The 20,667-nt window shown below is 38.0% G+C and overlaps 1 protein-coding gene across 2 annotated transcripts in view; it reads left to right on the top strand.

Annotated features, from left to right (window-relative positions):
• ESF1 (ESF1 nucleolar pre-rRNA processing protein homolog) overlaps positions 1-20,667 on the top strand; it is a 29,172-nt gene that overhangs the window by 416 nt on the left and 8,089 nt on the right. Inside the window, exons 1-9 of one of the 2 annotated variants that reach the window (XM_041425139.1) lie at positions 267-426; positions 552-1,251; positions 1,989-2,317; positions 3,093-3,206; positions 3,885-3,985; positions 5,126-5,278; positions 6,691-6,805; positions 7,760-7,898; positions 13,578-13,739. In XM_041425139.1, the coding sequence (XP_041281073.1) occupies positions 552-1,251; positions 1,989-2,317; positions 3,093-3,206; positions 3,885-3,985; positions 5,126-5,278; positions 6,691-6,805; positions 7,760-7,898; positions 13,578-13,739 (1,813 nt within the window). In that variant the 5' untranslated portion in view covers positions 267-426. Of the gene's footprint in view, positions 1-266; positions 427-551; positions 1,252-1,988; positions 2,318-3,092; positions 3,207-3,884; positions 3,986-5,125; positions 5,279-6,690; positions 6,806-7,759; positions 7,899-13,577; positions 13,740-20,667 lie in introns of those variants that run through there. The other variant, XM_041425140.1, reaches the window with a different exon arrangement.

The raw sequence follows: 20,667 nt of genomic DNA, 5'->3' as shown, positions 1-20,667 counted from the left end.
AACCTGTACCTGTGCCTCACAACCCTCACAGGGAAGAATGTTTTTTTCCCTATCTAATCTAAATCTGCCTTCTAATAGGTTGAAGCTATTCCCAGCCCCTTGTAAATAGTCTTTTTCCATCTTTCCTGTGGGCTCCCTTCAGATGGAAGGCCACAGTTAGGTCTCCTGAAGCCTTCTCTTCTCCAGGCTGAACGATTTCAATTCTCTCAGTCTTTTCTCATAGGAGAGGAACTCCTGTTATCTTGGTGGTCTCTGGACTTGCTCCTGCAGCTCCATGTTCTTCCTGTGCTGTGAGCCCAGATGTGGAGGCAGCTTTAGCTGGGCTGTCACCTGAGCAGAGGGGCAGGGATCTTTGAGGTCCCTTCCAACCAGGCGGCGTGTGATGCTATGAAATTGCCACGTGTGCTTTTGGAAATAACTTCTTAGGTACAGATTAGAAACCCAACTTTGTTTAATCCTTGGTTTCTTTTCAACTGTGTATCTGAATCTATGTGAATTGGTTAAGGGGTTTTTTTTTAATCAGAAATGTTTGGGTTTTTTCCTTATTGTAGATGTCTAAGTCTTCAAAAATGCCATCGAAAATGTCATCCCAGGAGGAAATCCTGAGCGATGGCCGGTTCAGCTGCGTTGCAAGGGATCCCAGGTTTTGGGAGATGCCTGAAAGGGAACGTAAAGTCAAGATTGACAAGCGATTCCGAGCCATGTTCCACGACAAGAAGTTCAAGCTGAAGTACACGGTGGATAAAAGAGGTCGCCCTGTTAACTGCACATCTACAGAGAACCTCAGGAAGTTCTATGCCTTGTCAGAATCTGACTCTGATCTTTCAGAAAGTGAGAGTAAAGAAATCACGGCAAAGAAAAAAAAGAAAAAGAAGGTTAAAGGTAAAGGAGAAGGAGATTCTGCAAAGGTCCCTGCTGGTGGCCTCCCAAAGGAGGAGAGCAAAAAAACCCAACAAGGGGTGGACCAAACATGTGAAGAGGTGACTAAAGTAAATGACCTTAAAAAAGAAGGACAAAAAAATAAATCTAAGTTCAGCTTGAAAGAGGATTCACAGAAACCTGCAGTGGAAGTTGATCCCTCTCAGGAAAATAAGGGCCTTCTACCCAAAGGGGAGAACAAGCAAGGAGGTGTGTCAGGGGGAAGATCCCTTCCAATTCAAAAGAAGGAAAAGTCTTCACAAGGAAGTGCTGCTGAGTCAGTCAAAGCTCCCAGGAAGGACCACTCCCTAGGAGGGAAAATAAAAGAATCAGGTTGGTTGTTCAAATAACATGGAGAATTCAGTTGTGTTCATTTGGATGTTGATGCTTTTGTTTTATCCATGGAAGATATTTTGCAAGATTAGTTATAAAATAGCTGGCTGGCACAGATTCAGTGCTGCTGAAGGGTTGGAGTTGGTCAGCTCTGTATAGAATCAGTTCTGATTCTTCAGTGAGATTGTGAACATCCCTGTCCTTTTGATTGTTGGTGCTAAAATTGTTGGTTAGTTAGGAAAGTAAAATTTATAGCAGCATATACACTGCTGTATTTATCAAACAGCAGATATATGAACTGATACCATGAAGGCACATCACAGCTTGTGGACTGAAATTGTAAACATGGCAGCACTGAGCCATTAATATTAGGGGGGATTAGAAAGATCAGGCAACTTGAAGAAAAGCTTTATATTGCTTGTGCATGTGTATAGCCTCCATTATTAAATGGATTTCTACCTGTTGGTTTTGTAATATGAATAAAATAGCAGAACATTTAATTATAGTTGTGATTGATAGTACAATTCTGGGCCTAAAGTTTAATTAAATTAGATTAGACCAGACCAGACAAACAAAAGAGGAAATGCTGATGTTTTCTGTTACTTGCTCCTGTGTTGTTACACCTTTCAGGAGTCTTGTAAATAAGTGTGAAAAAGCCCTGAAGTTTTCCTTTTTGTGAAGGGCCATGTGTAATTTTAACATAAAAATGTCTCTAATGTTTATCTTTCTGTGCTCAGACATCTGTGACCAAAGTGTAAAGTGTAAAAGCCAGTTAGGGGAAGAAACCATTTCAAGTGAAGATGCAGAATTGGAAGAAGAGGAATCAGAAGATGGTGGAGAAACAGGCGAGGAAGAGGAGCCAGAAGATGATGAGGAAATGGGTGAAGATGACAGTGATTCAGAAGATGATGAAGAAAGTGATAGTGGGCCTGATCTAGCCAGAGGCATAGGGAACATTGACACGAGCTCAGAGGATGATGAGGATTTAAACGAGCTCTTTCCAAAGGAGCCAGAGATCGAGCACTCGTGGCGCGAGCTGGATAAAGACGCCCCTCGTGGAGAAGAGGTAACAATACTGGGCATGTGAAAAGTTGCTAGATGACAAACTCAGAAGTGTTATGAGTTCATTACAGACCATCATCTATGGAACAGTTTGTGGAAGTATTTTTCATTAAGGTTTTTCAGCCTTTTAGTGACAGAATGGAAGTGTAATGAAATTGTTTGGCAGTGAGAGACTTGCAGCTTTCACTGGTGTCTCCTCTTCCCCTAGGAGCACTTACCTATACCTATGAATGAGCTGTCTGCAGGTGAAAGGACAAACAGAATTGAGCCTTTCAGTAATTGCAGAATTGAAATAGTACTGCTTTTGTTCATTACTGGTTTTTTTTCACTTTTCAAAAATTTAGTTGTTTAACTCACACTTTAAGAAATTAAGGCATCATGAGACAGTGAAATAGGACTTTACAACTAGCACAGTCAGTGTGTAAAGAAATCACAGTACTCTAGTGCTGTCACGATAGTGGTTGTGGTTGCTCCTGAGACTGACAATGTTTGATGATAACAAAATCCTAAGCAGTTCTGTTGTTGCTGCAGTTCTAAATCTGTGATTGGTGCAGACCATTCTGTGGTGCTTCACTACTTATGTCCTTTTTATGTGCTCTGGTAATTGATGTTTCTCATCTTTGCTGCTTTAAGTGGTAAAAAGTCACAATGACAATGCTGCTTTTATTTTTTTCAGCAAGGTATATTGCTGACTTTGATTTTTATCACTGTTCTGCTAGAGAATTGTGTATTCCTCACAACAGTCAACAATTAAACCTATGAATTTTATGTTCTTTCAGATTACAAGCAGATTGGCTGTTTGTAATATGGATTGGGATAGGTTGAAGGCTAAGGATTTGTTGGCTCTATTTAAGTCTTTCACACCCAAAGGAGGAACAGTATTTTCTGTTAAGGTAAGAACTGGTTTCTAAAGGGAGTACTGACTTTTACTGTTAAAAAAAAAAATAGACTGCAAAATAAGAAGCAAGATAGTACTGTGGAGAGCCAAAAGAAATATTAATGTGTTTAGAGAGAAGCTATGTTGCAGTTTAACTTGCTGTAGCAGGGATGTATTTGGCAGAGTTAGAGGCCAAGGCCATTGACTTCCTGTGTTTATGAGGTTGGCCCTCAGTGCTCGTTTTCTCCAGTAAGAGGAGACTACATTTCCTTGATTAGTTTAATATTCAGTGGTCTGTAGGGCAGATAACCCAACCTTAGACCCAGCCTTAGACCTTACTAATAAATTGGTTGTATTCTGGCCAGTTAAGTTATATTTTTCCATTATTAGTGGCTGCCTCAGCTCTCTGAGAAATTTTAATCAGATACTTCTTTCTGAAAAGGGCCACAATGTACAATGAACAAAGTCAGTTGTTCTTCATCTCAAAATTCCTAGCAGGCAGTTTGGTTATTCTACTGTCTTTTCCGTATGTTAAAATTAGGCAACTATTAAAGTTTATGGAATTGATCCCTTTACTGATCCTAAATAAAAACTGTGAAGTGTAAAAGCCTGGAGAGGGTTTTTTTTTTTTTTTCTTAGCTAGTGTACATTACATCACAGTTAAGAATTTAGTTTTGTGTTGTTGTATTTGTAGATTTATCCTTCAGAGTTTGGAAAAGAGAGATTGAAAGAGGAAGAACAAAAAGGACCTGTGGAACTGTTCGATCTTCCAGAGAATGCCACAGAGGATGATGGGTATTAATTTTAGTTTTGTCTTCAAATGAGACATATAATATGTTTAATTCTTAGTGGAAATCCTAATCAGCTCCTGTTTCCAGGAGTTCATATGTGATAGCATCCTGTGGACACCTTAATTTTGTAGGTTTTTTTTTCAAAGGTTGTTTTACAACAGGCACTGGTTCATTATAAGTGCATTTAATAAATTCATGATGAAACTTGAGAAAATCTGATTTTTTATGTGAGTTCAAAATTTTATGATGTAGCTCATTGGAATAATCAATGAAACAAATACGTGGGTAGCTTAAAAACCAAATAATCAATAAAACAAATACGTGGGTAGCTTAAAAACCAGCATTTCTCCTCTACAAATTGCCATTTGTGCAGTAAACTCCCTTTAGTGCTCACTGTCAAAATTCTTACCTGTAAATCAGCAGGGACCTTAGTCCAAGAATTCCCAGACTGAGATTTCTTGCGTGCCACCAGCAACAGCCCTGGCCTCCTAGGCTGAGTTCCTCAGTCCTACCATTGTCCTGGCATGTCTTTTTTGCCTTTTTTCAGCTTTTGTTCAAGGTTTTGCTTTAATATTTTTCCAGAATTTCCAGATGTTTGGCAGCCTGACTGGGGCCATATTTGTATAATGCATCCTGCTGGACTGCCCTGTATTTAGAAAATCCAGATGCTTCTAAAATACTGGCAGATCCCTTTGAAGACATTCTCTGGTGTCTCAGGAGAGTGTCAGGTGGATGTAGAGCATGTTCTGAGGTCACCTGCATTGTGTCCATCAAGGTGCATCCTGAAGTGTTGGATTTACTGCTCAGCAGGCTTGAGAGCATCTGGAATCCAACACACAGAATTCCAGGTATCCCAGAGGTACCTCAGTGACACCTGTGCCCTTCAGATTCACTGAACCTCATCCCTGTGACCTTTCAGTGGAGTCCTGTACAAATTTTACACTTAATAAAACTGTCTGAAATAGTTTTTTTACTTGAAGAAAACTCAATATTGGTGGAACTTTGTGCTGTTTAACATTTAATCGTACAAGATTAGGACAGTGGTTGATTGGTGCATGTTTTTAATGAGTTGAATTAAAAGATATTGTGAATAAAAAGCTGTTAAAGCCAGCTCACCTGACTGGTCTTTTCTCCACTTTCACAGGATTTATAGGGAGAAACTGCGGGAGTACCAGTTTAAGCGACTGAAATACTTCTATGCAGTTGTAGAATGTGATTCTCCTGAAACAGCCAATAAAATTTATGAGGAATGTGATGGACTGGAATTTGAAAGTAGCTGTTCTTTCATAGACCTGAGGTAACTCCACTGGTGATATTTTTGCACGTTGGGCCAGGGAGAGTGAATTAAAGGCAGTTTATAATAATTCAGAGTAAACTGTATTACTTTATTCTGGAACCAAAAACGAGATATGAAGATAAATTGGGCATCCAGTGAGTTGTTAGGTTTCCCTTTGGCTCCTCTTACTTCTTTTTAACCATTTTTATTGTAATATGGGAAGTTGAAGCATCTCTGCATAGAGAGTCTATTTTCATAGAAGCCAGATGAAAAGTTCTGATTACATCTTCAAGCTTTTGGTACAATTAAATAAAGTGATAGGATTCAGAAAACAAAAATTTTTTCTTTTTCTCTCCCCAAGGGTCCAGAAGTGGATCTTTTTTGTGATTCCTTGCCACAGGGCAAGATTATTGCTGCTGTTGTCACAAAGCTCAAATAGATATGTTAGTGCTTGTGAATGAGCTGGATGCTCTGATTTTTCAAAAGTCATGTTTGGGAAAGAAAGGATTTAAAATTATGGTTTGGTTTATTGTTAGTATTTCCTTTTGTTACAAAAGCCCCCTTTCATTCTAAGCAGAAAAGTTACTAAATCACGAAAGTTGTGACAAAAGCCCTGTTTGTCTGCTGGGGCCTCTATTATGGACACCTTTGGAAGTCAGTGAAAGTTAAGGGTTTTTTGCTTTGTATCATATTCTGGAGAAACTCAGTTAGTTTGCTTTGAACCATTTTGGAGAAGACACCTTTGCTCAGGGAGCATGCAACTTTTTATCATTTTAAACACTGATAATGTTTTACAACAAACACAGTTGAAATCTGCAATGATTTTCCTCATCTTCTGCTTTGTTAAATTTTAATGTTGAGTACTATGTATCAGATTACATTTGCAAAGATTTAAAAAAAATCACAGGTAATTTCTCAAGTAGTATATCAAGGGGTTTGGGTGTTTTTTTAAACTAAGTTCTTCAATTGTTACTTTTAAACTTTTTTTTTTCCTTACTAATTATAATTTTCAAGATGTACCAAACTTTCTTAAAAGGTTTGGAATTTCTTATTAATCTGTTTCCAAATCCTATTTTATTAACTTTTTTCTTTTTAATTTTTAATATTCAACTTTCTGAAAAGATCGTTCTTAAAACAAAACCACCAAAAAAGCCACCTGTGACCCTGTTTATACCAGACTGAAAATTGAAATACTTCCCAAAGAGAGTGTTGTTATACACTGAAACCCCATGGAACAGATCTGCAGAAGCCAGGCCATAAATCTTACACGTGTGGAATACTTGTTCATATCTTTTGTTCTCTTTTCAGGCTTACCCTCTTTATTTTAGCTGACTCCTTCATGCTGATTTACCATACTCAGGAAAGCTTAGGTTGTTTATACTATGCAATTTCCCCGTGTATTTGAAGAATAACATATTTTATTTGCCTTTAAGATTTATTCCAGATAATGTTGCATTTGATGATAAGCCAAAAGATGTAGCCTCAGAAGTGAACATTGCTGCTTATAAGCCAAAGTACTTCACATCTGCTGCTATGGGAACATCAAAGGTATCTTTACAGTGGTTTTGTAATGCTTTTCTCATTTGTTTAGTTTTGCTCTCAGCTTCATATATCATATGAATGATATATGTACTGGGGAAAAGATTCCTGCTTATCTCCACCATTTCAAAATAAAGACATCAAACGTCTTAAAAGATTTAAGCATGCTATGGACCTACAAGTTGCAACCCTGGTTTAGATTTTAAAGGAGATTGTGCTTCTCTTTTACAAATTAAATACTGAATTTTGACCTCATTATATCTCTGTGACAAGTTGCACATAAAATTGCTTGGTTATTTACAGTCAAAGCCTTTGATTTGCCTAAAATGGATGTTAGTGTATAAATCAGTAAGAGTTTTCAGGCTTCAACAGTTGCTTCCCTTCCTTGTAGCAATTCATTCCTACTCTGTCCTACTGAGAGCCAAAATCTCCATCTGGCCATGAAGTGAACCAGATTGGAGAAGTGATTAGTTGAGAAATAAGTACTTTCTGTTGGATCATTTTTCAGTCAGATCTGTTCCACGTTCTGCTTGAGGCTGCAGTTGCGCAAACACTTTCATTGTCTCCGCTGCAATCCGCGTGTGATTCCGGCAGTGAATTGCTGCTGGAAGAGGAAAAGAGAGGGGTTGGTGGCTGCTTGAGCTCCAGTATCTGTTGCCACAAAGGAAATGTGGCTTACAGAGGTTTTGTGTTGTGAGACCTGCTGTTACAGAACCTTTCAGTGCACGAGATTTCTGCATTTTTTTCTTGTAGCTCAAACTCATTAAAACTAACTGTAGAATAAATTCCAAAATGTTGTAATTAAATTCATGTTGCTAAATGGTTATTACAGTGAGGTATTGTAGAGAGAATTACTAACAGGTAATTGAATGGAAAGTATAAAATAATTTTCCCTAAAAAGACAGTGTTACAGTGTTTAGTTTTAGTGTTCCAGCTTCTACAACTGGCATTCTTTCTTTTAAGGTAGATATCACATGGGATGAGACAGATCATGAGCGAGTAACATCACTCAGCAGAACTTTTAACAAAGAGGAGCTTCTTGACATGGATTTTCAAGCTTATTTGGCTTCATCAAGTGAAGAAGAGGAGGAACAGCAGCAAGGTACTTTGGTAATAAATATTGTACACAAAGCCATTAGCTGCAGGGTTTTGAATGTAAATTATTCACGTATTTAAATGTCATGTTTATAGAAAATGCCTTGAACGTCATCTTTTACAAGGACAATATTATATTTGTTGTATAATGATTGTGCCCCTGAGCAGAATCTCCAAATAGTTCAGACTGGAAGGGACCTTAAAGATCATCTAGCTCCCACACCCTGCCATTGGCAGGGACACTTTCCACTGGACCACAGTAGCTGCTTTCTCAATAGGAGCTTGCACCTCTGAGTGGAAAATAATTTTCTTGCATTTTGTTTCTCCTCCTACTCCCTTTTTTATCTTTTTTCAGGGTATCTTGACGTCTCTTTGTCAAGTTTGGCAATATCTGCTTTTAATCTGTTCATTTTTGAGATAAATTATAGGCCCATAGAACTTGAAGTGTTTCATTTTCAGAGGAAAACTCCTAGTTTGAATTGCAAGGTGGATAATGACTAAATAAACAGGAACATCTTTCAAATGCTTTTTGATTCACATATCTCTTAAGAATATAAAGAGAATTTAATCTAACTTTGTAAGGTACATGAGTCTTCTGCATATGGTGCAGCAATGTTTAAATTCATGATTTAAATTGATTGTTTTCATTCTAAAATCCATGCTGCTGTTAATAATATATACAGCCTAGATTACAAGGCAAATAAAATTTCATTAAACCTTAATTAGGTCTTTCAAACAGATGTTAAAATTGATTTATACCGCATTAAAGCAGGTTGCTGCAATCAGAGATGAGCTCGGAGCATGCAAAAAAACATTACAGATTCTTCTGGTTATAGAGTTGGGAAATCTTGTGGCAGCAAACTCATCTTGGCAGTGATAATGTCCACTTGTTTCTCACCTGACATGAAAACTCACAAACTGCACTGTAATGCACTTTAGTTTCTTTAGCAATACTTAGTGAAGTCTGTAAAAGGGACCAGGGGATGCAGAGTAAAGCACTTACATCTTCTGTCAGGTACAAGGCTACCAAGATGCTAAAGATAAGCATCTGTGATAGGGTGGTGATGAAAGCAAATATTCATGTGAACAACAGGAATTTTAAAGAGTAAAATTCCATTGCTGGGAAGGGAAAAAAGAATTACCTTAAATAATCTTACCACACTATTAAATTTTAAATCTGGAAATATCTAGATTCAAATAATGTTTTGAAAAGTAAGTTGCTAATAGAGGAATTATGTTGTCATGTCTTTAATATGTTCCTGACATTTTATCCATTCAGTTATGTGATACAAAACAGGATTCCATCTGTCAGGGTTCCATCCAGCAGAATTACGTGGTGCTAAGCACAAATGGGAAAAATCAACGTCAGCTGCTTGAATGGAAATGTAGGAGTCTGATAAGGAGGAAAAAATGTCCTGGACTTCTCTTCGTACTTTTCAAACTTATTAAAATGTTTTATTTTTAAAAGGGTTTTTCTTGGCCTGTTCTAACATGTTTTTTCATGGAATTTTTCAGCTTAAAATACGTGCATCATGAATGTTGGTATTACTGTTAAACAACAGTTCTGTAACATCAAGGGTTTCAGTGACCTGGAATGTTGTAGTTCATAGCACAAAATTTCGCCTTTACGTTGCTTCTGAATTTTCTGTTACTTGGGTACGTTTATCCCAGTTAGGAAGTGTTTGTGGCATTCATCAAATCCAGCCCATAATTGCTATTTTGACTCTGTGGACCAGTGATTTAGTGTATGGCGTTTTAAATATACTTCAAATTAAGCATCATGGGGTTTATGTCTAAGCTTTTAATCTGGTTTTTTATTAATATTTACAAGAGCAACATCTTTTCTGCTGTTCTTCTTTACACAGCACACAAATAGTGAAATAGACTCTGTGATAAATACTTTTATAGGACTTTTTTTAATTAGCTGGTCTTGATAGAATCATGGAATATCCTGAGTGGGAAGGGACCCATGAGGATCATTGGGTCCAAGTTGTGACTCCATAAAGGGAAACCTAAAAGTTAAACCTAAGGGTTGTCCAAACACTGAACACCACCAGGCTTGTAGGAGCTTCATGGAGATCCCTGCTCTCCTCAGTGGGAATCTGAGCAGGAAGCCCAGTCTCTTGTGGCTTCCTGCTCAGATATGTGGCATTTAACTTCCAATGTAAGACTCCACAAAGCCAGTAGGTCTTTTATTTTGTGCTGCTGTCCTGATGCCAGAGGTGCATAAGTGCACTAAAAGGAAATGTAATGGTCAGGAAGGAGGATTTTTTGTTTAAATAATGCTTCTAAATCTTGTATTCAATAATTAAGGTTAGATAGAATCAGACTAGTTGTTAAATCTTTTTACAACTCTGAAATCTATTTGTTACAATAAATCATGACTACATATATAAATTTAAATGCATAGTATAGCATTTTATTAGATAAGGTACAGCCTTTTTCTCTTAAAAATGAACAGTATCCACATGTGTTTATATTTGCTGAAGCTATTACAGAAGGCTGAGAAATGGAGGGTGACAGAAGTAGAACATGTGGTTATTTATTATTGTCTGTGGAAAGAAGCAAGAGGGTTTAGCAGTTTATGAGTTGGCCAAGCCTGGGTGGAATTTCATGGGAATTTCAGAATGCAAATACCACAACCTGATTATTTTCTTTCTGTGAAGCATCAGAAACTTGATACAACTGATGCAGATGTTGGATACTTTTCCAAAGCATGTTTGCAGGAACTGCTGGGTTGAGTTTGTTTTGCAATTAAAGGTGCTTGCAAGGCCAAGAAGGGTCATGTCAGCATTCCTCCTAGGAAGTTCATATAAACTGTTGGAGGTGTCCAGTAACATGAAAAATGCATCTCTCTGTGCTTTTGCAGGCCAGTGAGTCCCTGCTCAGGACTGACTCTGATTGCCAGAGTGTTAGCCTTGCCTTAGGTCTGGCTGGCTCACACAGGTGCTGGAAGGCTGCAGCTACAAAACTCACCTGGTTTGCAAGGGGAGGTTTAAAACTGCACCCAGTGCACGCCCCTCAATAGTTAGACTACACATACCTAAAGGAAAATGCAAAAAAATCTAAGAAAATGCCATAATTCAATGTTTACCATTGATTTACTGTTATCTGATTCTTTGCATTCTCTTCTTCCAGTATCTTTTCTCCCTGAAAAATCTTACAAAAAGGCATGGACTCTGATAGGCTTTGAATAAACTTCTTCTTGTATTCTAAATTTTTCCATTTTTTGATTATCACTGGGATGAACTAATGGGATTTGCACAAATCCTTGTTCAGGAAGAGCTTAAAATGTGGGGAAAATGGGGTTAAACCCCCGTGTTTTCTTTGACATTATTTTCTGGCTCATGACTGATGTCAACACATTTAATTTTTCATAGCATGCTGTAGTGCAAAAACCTCTACCTCAGACTTGATTCTTGAACACTGGAGTTTAAAGCTTTTTGGTTTTAATTCTCTGGCTCTACATGCATTGTATGTATTTTGGTTTTTACTTTTTATCTGTCTGAATTTGAGTAACTACCCTGAATAAAATTGAGACATTTAGGGCAAATTTTATGGTATGGCTATCAGCATCCAAGTCAGTAGCTGAGTTTTCTGCTTTGCCATTGCATCATAGAAAGAAAATTCCCCCCCCTCCTTTAGAATAATTCAGCTTTGCAGCAGACCTCTGGTCAGATGTTATATCTGCTAAAAGTTTTCTACTCCCTTTAGTTTCTAAGGCTGAGTTTTTTTAAAAAAGGAATCATCTACTCAGCTATTTCAAGATAATCTTCTTAAACTAAGAGCACTGTCTCTTCACAACCATGTGATTACAAGAACATGATCTCAGCTAACTCTGCTGCCAGTCACTGATTTAATATATTGAACCTCTGTATTTGGTTATATTTGGTATTAATGTGATCTTTTAAAAACAGTTTGTTGTATTGGAATGTTTCTGACCAGCCTCATGATTTGAACTTTCTTATTTTAAAATCTTTTAGCACTTCTATTACTACTTGCTTTTGAAAACAATAAGAATGTGCTTGTATTTTATACTCTAAATTTCATCAGTTTTTGCCTTTTTCTCTTTCCCAGGTTGATTGTATTTCTCTTGCAGTGCAGCGGTTAATGCCCCAGAACTTTTTGGTTTGTGTGTTTTGTTCAAAAAGCCTTTGAACAAGCTGTTGGCAGAAAGCATTGCTGCCTTAATATCCATCAGAAAGTGGTTCCTGATGTTGTGCAATACAGCTTGATACTTGAAAGCCACTGACAAGGTTATTTGAACTCTGAACAAACTTTGAGAACAAACTCAGATCACTTTCCTTTCTTGCAGCTGTTGTCAAATGTGCTTTATTTGCTTACAGAATTAAAAGCTCCTACAGTCCTTTTGAAGGTGATGTTGAACATTTGTTTTAAAACTGTTAGTTTTGACAGAAGAAATACAAGTTCTATCTAAATGAGAAAAAATTACAATATGCATTGCCACTTAAATTTCTCCTAGCAAAATGAGTGATAAATACAAACTGGGAGCCCCTTGCCTCTCCAGGTTCTAGGTATCCTCTTTTAGCTTAATGTTTTTTTCTTTTCCCATGCAGTACAGCCTCTTCTTTCTCAGGACGCTAGGAATAAGAAACAACCAAATGTCTTCTTTTTCTACTTGTCTTCAAAACAGAGTTGCCTTCTGCTTTCTGGATGAGCAGATGCTTCCCTCTTAGATCCCAGCTTCTGATGAGGAAAGTAGAAAAGCAGCTGACTTGACCCCATGTGCCATGCAAAAGATGAGCCAGCAGGGAATGAACCCGGCCTGACTGAACAGAGAGCTTTGGCTGGAACTTAAGAAAAGAAAGGAGGGTTTATGAACTTTGGAAGAAGGGGCAGGCAATTCAGGGGGACTACAAGGGTGTTGGGGGGTTGTGCAGGGAGAAAATAAGAAGGGTCACAGCTAAGCCAGAACTTAACCTGATTACTGCCCTGGAAATTGTCTATATAAATACATTTGCAATAAGAGGAGCACTAAGGAGGATCTCCATCCTTTACTGGAGGTAGAGGGAAGCACTGTGACAAAGAATGAGTGAAAGACTGCAGTACTAATGCCTCCTTTGCCTCAGTCTTTAATAGTAATAACAGTTCTCTGGGTACCTGAACTGGGAGACAGGAACAGGGAGCAGAAAGAAGCACTTTTAATCCAAAGGGAAATGGTCAGTCATCTGCTACACCACACAGACACAAATCTGTGGGGCCAGATGGGATCCACCCAAGGGTACTGAGGGAGCTGGCAGATATCATATGCTCTTAGCCACTTCCCATCATTTTTGGGCAATCCTGGATAATCAGGGAGGTCCCAGCTGACTGGAAGTTAGCAGAGGCAATGCCCATCTACACAAAAGGCTGGAAGGGCTGGTTTTGGAGATTTACATTCTACTCTGCTGGAAGGGAATCTAAAAGTAGTAATTCTAAGTGAGTGATGTGTGTTCAGTGAGTGATTTCTTTTACAGGACAAATTTTTTGTCTTTTCAGATACTATTTTATTTCATCTAAATAAGGGAATTCTTCAACTGGCTACTCTGTGGGGTAATAATAGATGAAAATATTTTATAATATCTTCTGGAAATAACGTGTGTGTCTTAGGTTTATTTCATAAAGATTAACTTCAGTTGCTCATTTTCATGAAGCTCTCTGAGATAACTTTGCTCTCTCCTCCTAGATGGTGATGTAGCTCATGAAATGGAAGATGACAGGCCGAGGAAAAGCCAAAAAGATGATGAAGAGCAAATTGCCAAATACAGAGAACTTTTGCAAAATATCCAAGAAAAAGAGAAAAAACAGGAAGAAAAGGATATAGGAATGGAGATTAAATGGGTTCCAGGTAGGGTTTATTTTTTTTCTTTTCCTGCCTTGGCAGATATGTAGTATGGGTCTGCTGACAGGGATATAGTGTAAGGTGCTGAATTTATAGTAGGAGAAACAACCCCTTTTTCCCCCCACATAAATTGAAATCCAGATTGTTTACAGTGAGGGAAATAGAAAAAATAACATGACTGAACTCAGTTCCTCTGCTGTAAGTTTCTCTTTATAGATCATTTTTTGCCAGGGTTTTTTGTACTTGTTTTTTCAATTATCACTTTATAGACATTTTTAAGTAGAATTCATGTGTTTGCTATAGAGTCATAAAACATACTTACACTTCTAAAAATGAAAATCAGTATGATTTGGAAACATAGTGTATAATTATAGGAGAGTGGTTTGGAAGTGTTGCTTGCATAAGGCTAAAGATTTGGAGGAGCAAAGAGGAAGAAGTCTGACCTTCCAGTGAAAGTGCTCTGGGAGAAAGCAAGGTACCAGGAATGGTTGGGGAGCAGTGACATCCAGATTGACATCTGGAAATCAGTGAAAGGTAACTTCAGCATGCAGCATCCAGCACAACTCATCTGGAAAGCCAAACATGAGTGTCTACTTCTCTTTTTCCTTTGTGACAAAAAACCACTCAGACTGAATGCATTGTGTGAGGTGGAATGAGCCGGTTTAACAGCTCACTACATCCACAAAAGGAAAGGTTTGCACTGTGGCATCACCCTGGTCCTGGCCCACAGCTCATTCTGACTGTCTGTACCAGCCCTCACACTTGGTAGGTCTCTGCAAACGTAATTTTGTTTGCTAAAATAACAGAGCTACTCTGGAAAAGAAAAAATCTGGATCTTTTCCAGTGAGTTAGCATGTCAGGCAAATGTTCAGAGGGTTAAATGGGCAGCTGAAAGACTAGGGAAGTATGACATTCCCTTCTTGGGAGCAGCAAGGTGCAGCAGCTGTGGGACTGCAGCCCATGTCAGGACACAGCCCTGTTCTGTTACTGCATTTAGCAAGACCAGACACATGCCAGAATCCAGGCCCTTCACTGCTGATGGGTTAATCCCAGCTAGGAATGCATATCTAATGATATGATTTATACAAATATTATTCTGAGTTGTGACTCAGGTAACTTCTGCTGAATAGAAGTTCTGCTCGGTTAGAAATATTCTGGTCTGTAGCAGTTCACAGAAATGGACTAAACTGAATGGAACAATTTTATTCCTGTTTCTTCATCAGACCTGTATTCAAAAGGGCATTAAAAATTCTGTGCTTTCAATCATGCTTTTATAATTCCAATGATTTCTGGCATGAATTCTGTCAAAACCTCTTTGAGAAGGCATGTATCCTGCAGCCAGGACAAGTGCTCAGTGACACAGTGTCATACTCTGTCTGTCCACAGCATGTCAGTGCTTGCATTCACGATGGTGCTCACTCAGTAGTTAATTCATTGTGTCACTGAGCATTCAAAGCCAAGGGGTTCTCATAGATAGGTAGCTTTATAAGACTTCTACAGAGATTTGTTGTTGCCACCTTTCAGAGTGAAGGTGGAAACCACAGGTGAATCAATTGCTGCTAGGAGTGTGTTTTGTATTTATAAATGTTTGTATTTAGGTGTTGTTGAAGTAACTGTCCTTTGTGTTGGTTTTGGAAAGCATGTTTGGAGGGTTTTTTGTTTATTATGCATTCTGTTTTTCAAAGAATTTTGCACATTGTGTGAAAGAAGTCCTGCAAATTAAAAAAAAAGTTTGAGCAACTTAATGTGGTAACATATTCAGGAATCTAGAGCAAACCATTCATTTTAGGAGATGGAAAATCGTTTTAAGGGAGACCAAAGGAAACTCTTTAGCCTTGCTTGCCCTGAGAGAACAAGAACTTTTCTGAGAGGCTGTCCTTGAGACTGTACCTTGCATATTAGGAGTAAATTGCATTCACATTTAGTGGCAATGGAGTATTAAATGTAGTAGAGATGGAATCCAGTTCCATGATGCATGGACTCTCTCTTTCTTTGCAATGGAACTTGACTTCATACTTACACCTAGTATGAAGGTGTAAGTACACTTCATAATTACACCATCCAGTTCCATGATGCATGGACTCTCTGTTTCTTTGCAATGGAACTTGACTTCAGAAAATTGGATTTGTAACATACTTACACCTAGTCCAACCCCTTCCCTACTGCACCTTCTTCTAGGATTCCTAGGACTTTTGCTATGTCCTTATCTCTTTTCAGGGAGGGATGGTAAAAAAAACCCAAACAACCAAACAAAACGTAACATACTTACACCTAGTCCAACCCCTTCCCTACTGCACCTTCTTCTAGGATTCCTAGGACTTTTGCTATGTCCTTATCTCTTTTGAGGGAGGGATGGTAAAAAAAAAACCCAAACAACCTAACAAAACCCCTCTATCTTGATAAATTTGACTGATTTTGTCTAAATGTAGCTGGATGTCCATGCACAGGGTCAGGTTTGTTCGTACAATTTTAGGTTCAATGTACATGTGTGCACAATGAATTATACATGGATAGTTTATAGTCTTTGATATTAATTTAGCAACTATGATTTTACAGTATATGTTAACATTTCCTCGTTTCTTACCCTGAAAAAATTAGAGGTTTATTGAAGAGCAGAGGTTCTGGAAATCATAGAAGTGTTCTCTTGCCTTTGTTAGAGACTGTTCCCCTTCACAAGGGCAGCAGTGCCACTTCTGGCCATTGACCTCTGCAACACAGTTTTGTTCAAAACACAAGTTTTGTAAAAGTGAAAATGGGTGTCTTAATTTTGCTTTTGAGTCAAAAATTCAGCCCTCACTTATTTCAGGCAGCATTTGGAGAAGAGGTCCTGCACACCTGAAGGGGATACTCTTTTATATATGTTTTTTGTGTCATGGAGCATAGGCTGCACATGCTGAACAGTAGTTTATAGCTCTGGCAGTTTATACATGCTTGAGGCTATACTTCCTTATGGGAGGGAGGATAGTTGTTAGGTTATTTTTTCTTGAACAAATGTGCTCTTTTAAATTTCAAAATCATTTATGTTTAGTTGGAGCATTCTGGGCATTCAAAAATAGTTTTTGTTGAATTCTCTGAAGACTCCTTAATTTTTTTCAGAACTAGTTTATGTCTGTTGAAATATTTTTATTATCAAGTTCTGCTTAATGTGCTTGACTTATTGCAAAATCTTTTTCCTGTCCAAATGTTTAATACATGGAAGAATTACAACAGTTAAATCTAGGAAGTTTTTCAGTTGAAAAACAGATATTTGAATTAATTTAAAATTTTGAGTTTTGGCACAGTTATTTACACATGGCTATAGAAAGCATACTTTGTCAATGATTCAGTTATTCTTGAATCATAATAGTTTTAAATAAACCACAGTGCCAGCAAAAATAAATTAGATGTAGTTCCAACTCTCTTTGGTCTGTTTCTTCTAGGCACAAAATCAGTGTTATATTCGAGCATCCATCTGTTTTCTTAATCATATCTGATTTAAGCAACAATTGCTATGAATCCTTATCCAGCTCCCAAAGCTCCCCTTAGAAAGTGAAAAGAGAGAAGACCACAACTGCATTTTCTTGATGATATTCAGCCAAGTTTTTGGGGGTGTTTTTTGAACTTAAAAACTTTTCCTTTGGGAAGAAGGAGATGTAAATATTTAGCTAGGCTTAGAGCAAAATTTCAAATTTGTTTTGGTCAGAAGTAGAATAGAAGGCTGTGGTGTCTGTAAAGTGCGTAGTAAAGCCCAACTGTACAGTAAAAGATGATGCTGAGCACAGAAAGTCTTGTAAGAAATATTTTATCTCCATCTGGGTCTGTGTCCCCTTCCTGGAGTGGCCTCAGCTCTGCAGCACGTGCTGAGCTGTGTGGGGGCTCACACCTGACAGTGCTACGTGTGGTGGCTTCTCACAGGCACACTTACTGCTTAGGAAAGCTTGGCTGACTTGAAATATTTTATCTTTGGGGGTGACAAATTCTAACGTTATCAGAGTACTTCTATTTGCTGTTCCTTGCAGCTGCCTGCAACAAGGTGTTTCATTTTTCTGGTGAGGCATTACAAGCAGGATGAACTTGCTTGTTTAGGTTTCCTGAGAACAGAAATTTGTCTTTCTACCCTCTAATATCAGTGACAATTGCAGGCTGTTAAACTTCTGTAAGTTTTCAGAACTGAGTGTTTGGAGAAGTAAAAATTCTGCCTGCACCCATCCCTTGCTGTCCCACCCCTGTGTAGAGAAGTGTGCTTAGGTTTGCTGTAGTATTTACACCATGTTTAATCCTTTAGCTGAAGTATGATTTTGTTGCATGCTAATATAGATGACATTTTTCCTCTCTTGCGCTCTTTTGTGAAGATTAAATAAAAATGTTGGTTCATTAATTCTAAAAAAAATATATATATCAATAAGGATATATAAGTTAAACCTTTCTATGGCCAGCTAATATTTCTACCTAAAGTAGACAATTCCTTTCCCCTTCTGGAATCAAAATCCTTTTGACCACTTAAATACACTTATTCTCGGGAAGTGGTCTGGACAGTAGTTTCTAAGCCATTCTAATCTGTGGAGAAACTCTAATGCCTTTCATGAGACTGCCAAATACCACAAGAAAGGGCTGGATTTTCCTCCAAGTTCTTCAGTGCCAGATGGATCAAATGATTCAATTTTCCAGGCAAATAAATCAGAAATATTGTAACTTCCTTTCAGATTTTGGGTCTCTCTTTTGCTGGAGATGTGGCATATATTTTTTTTAATTCTGTATCTTCAAAGAGAATGTGCAAGGTTGTTACCTGGCCAGTAATTTTTCCCATAAAAGTATTACAAAGTATTCAAAGTTATAGTGGTTCGGTTTCAAGGAAGCTGATGACTCTGCTTTCATGGACTTTGAAGATAACTAAATATTTGTTCTTGTTGTATGAAAGTTTCTTAATGGCATGTTTTTAGTCAATCTGCAAAATCCTTCCCTTATCATGGCTCTGATTTGTTTGCTGGTTAAGTACCCAATTTTTGTGGCTGTAACAGTTTGCCACTTAACCGTTCATTCTGGCACCTTTCCAGAGTAGTACAAGGATCCTTTATCATGTTTTTGCTCCACTCTTTTCCTCCTATGATTCTATGCTTTAATGTTATTTTAGATCTTGTCCACACTTGGTATTTCAGACAAGTTGTAACCAGCTCCCCGGCCTTGGAATGATTTTTGGAGTGTCAGTGAACACAAAAGCAGGGATTAGTGTTTGCATTTTTTCAGAAAAATGTTCTGCCTGCTCTTCTGGGGACAGCTAGTACTGTCCGTGAAAGCTGCCCTGTTTATTCCACCATGATCATTGTTTTCAGTTCCTCCATACTGAGGAGAGCTGGAGGAATGGTAAGGAATGGGGACTTGGCAACTGAGAAATCTGGGAGAAAGAATGGCATCTAGTCTAAGACATCTGGAGAGGTCTGAGTATGATTTCTGAGCAATAAAACTGGGATGAGGGCTGGGAGACTGTAGTTAGGTCAGGGCTGGGCTGGTGTGGCAGAAGAGAATGCTGAAGAGAGACCACTGGAAGTAGGACTGGGGAAGAGACAATAAATATCAGGCCTGGAGAGCCAAGCAGAAAGAGGATTCCTACAAGCTCCCAAGAAAATTCAGTCACTTTGTGGGAGACAATGTTACCTGTAGGATATCTGACTGATTTGATACAAAGTTAAAAAAAAGTTTTAGTGAATGAAGAAAGGAATTGCAGGTAGGAGAAAAATACTTCATTGCCCAGGCTGTTACCTCCTACCAGGGAAGTTGATTCCTTTTCTTCCAATGAATTGTGCTCCAGGGTACTGCAAGACAATTAAGTCCTGTAATCTCCTTATATAATGAAATTTTGTTTTTGCAAGTGCCCATCTTCTGAAGAGTGGGCTGAATGTTTATGAGGTGCATCTGAAATCAGTTTTCATCCTCATAACATCCAAGTGCCCTGTGATGCAATGAATTTTAGAAAAATATTCTTGATGTGTATGGAACTTTTTACCAAAACTAGAAGATTGCTTTTAAGTTAAGTGCATATTCTGAATTTAAGTATTCTACTTATTCTACTACATAGGAATGCTTCAGATATTTAATGGATTTATTTTTAAGGTGATGTTCTTACATCAGAATATTCTTGATGTGTATGGAACTTTTTACCAAAACTAGAAGATTGCTTTTAAGTTAAGTGCATATTCTGAATTCAAGTATTCTACTTATTCTACTTATTCTACTACATGGGAATGCTTCAGATATTTAATGGATTTGTTTTTAAGGTGATGTTCTTACATCATTCAATACTCTAATGATGCATATTTATAGAAAACTTCATTCTGTTCTATTTACAAAAAGCTTAAAGGTTAGGACACACTTGTCTATGCAAATTAAAGTGCTGGGCATGGAAACAGTGGATGTCTGTGCTAAATTATGGAATTTAATGTAAACCTAATTCACACAGCCAAACTCAGCTGTCTGATCCTGTTAGGCCAGAATCATTAAGAGCCAGAGGTGTTGCACGTCTATGGGGTTTACTTTTCTAGAATGAAAAATACAGTGTCCAGCAGAGATCCTACAGCATTGTCAGAGTATTGTCACAGAGGCAAAGCTTCAGCAACGTGACTAATTCAGAATCTTAACTAATGATGGTGTGGTACATTAAACATAAGGGCTCTGTGTATGTCTGTGGGTTTTATTGTGTTACTACTCATTCTGGCATCTGTAAACTGCACAGTTGAATGTGTGGAGAAGACCTTTCTGAGGAACAGCAGGAGTTTTGGGGATCAGATACCACACAGCAACGCTTCTTCTGACTCTTGTACAATTTTTACTGCAGGAATGTTTTATTTGGAAAAACACATCCTGTAAAGCAATCTTCGTTATAAAAAGATGGGTTTTTAAGCAATGTTTATATTGTTTGCACAGACTTGTTGAATAAAAGCTAGATAACTCTTTCGCAAAG

Source organism: Onychostruthus taczanowskii, unplaced genomic scaffold (assembly GCF_017590055.1).
Source record: "Onychostruthus taczanowskii isolate IOZ18803 unplaced genomic scaffold, ASM1759005v1 scaffold87, whole genome shotgun sequence".
Classification (NCBI taxonomy): Eukaryota; Metazoa; Chordata; class Aves; order Passeriformes; family Passeridae; genus Onychostruthus; species Onychostruthus taczanowskii.
Note: the sequence above shows the minus strand (reverse complement) of the source record. Positions and strands in the feature narration are given on the sequence as shown.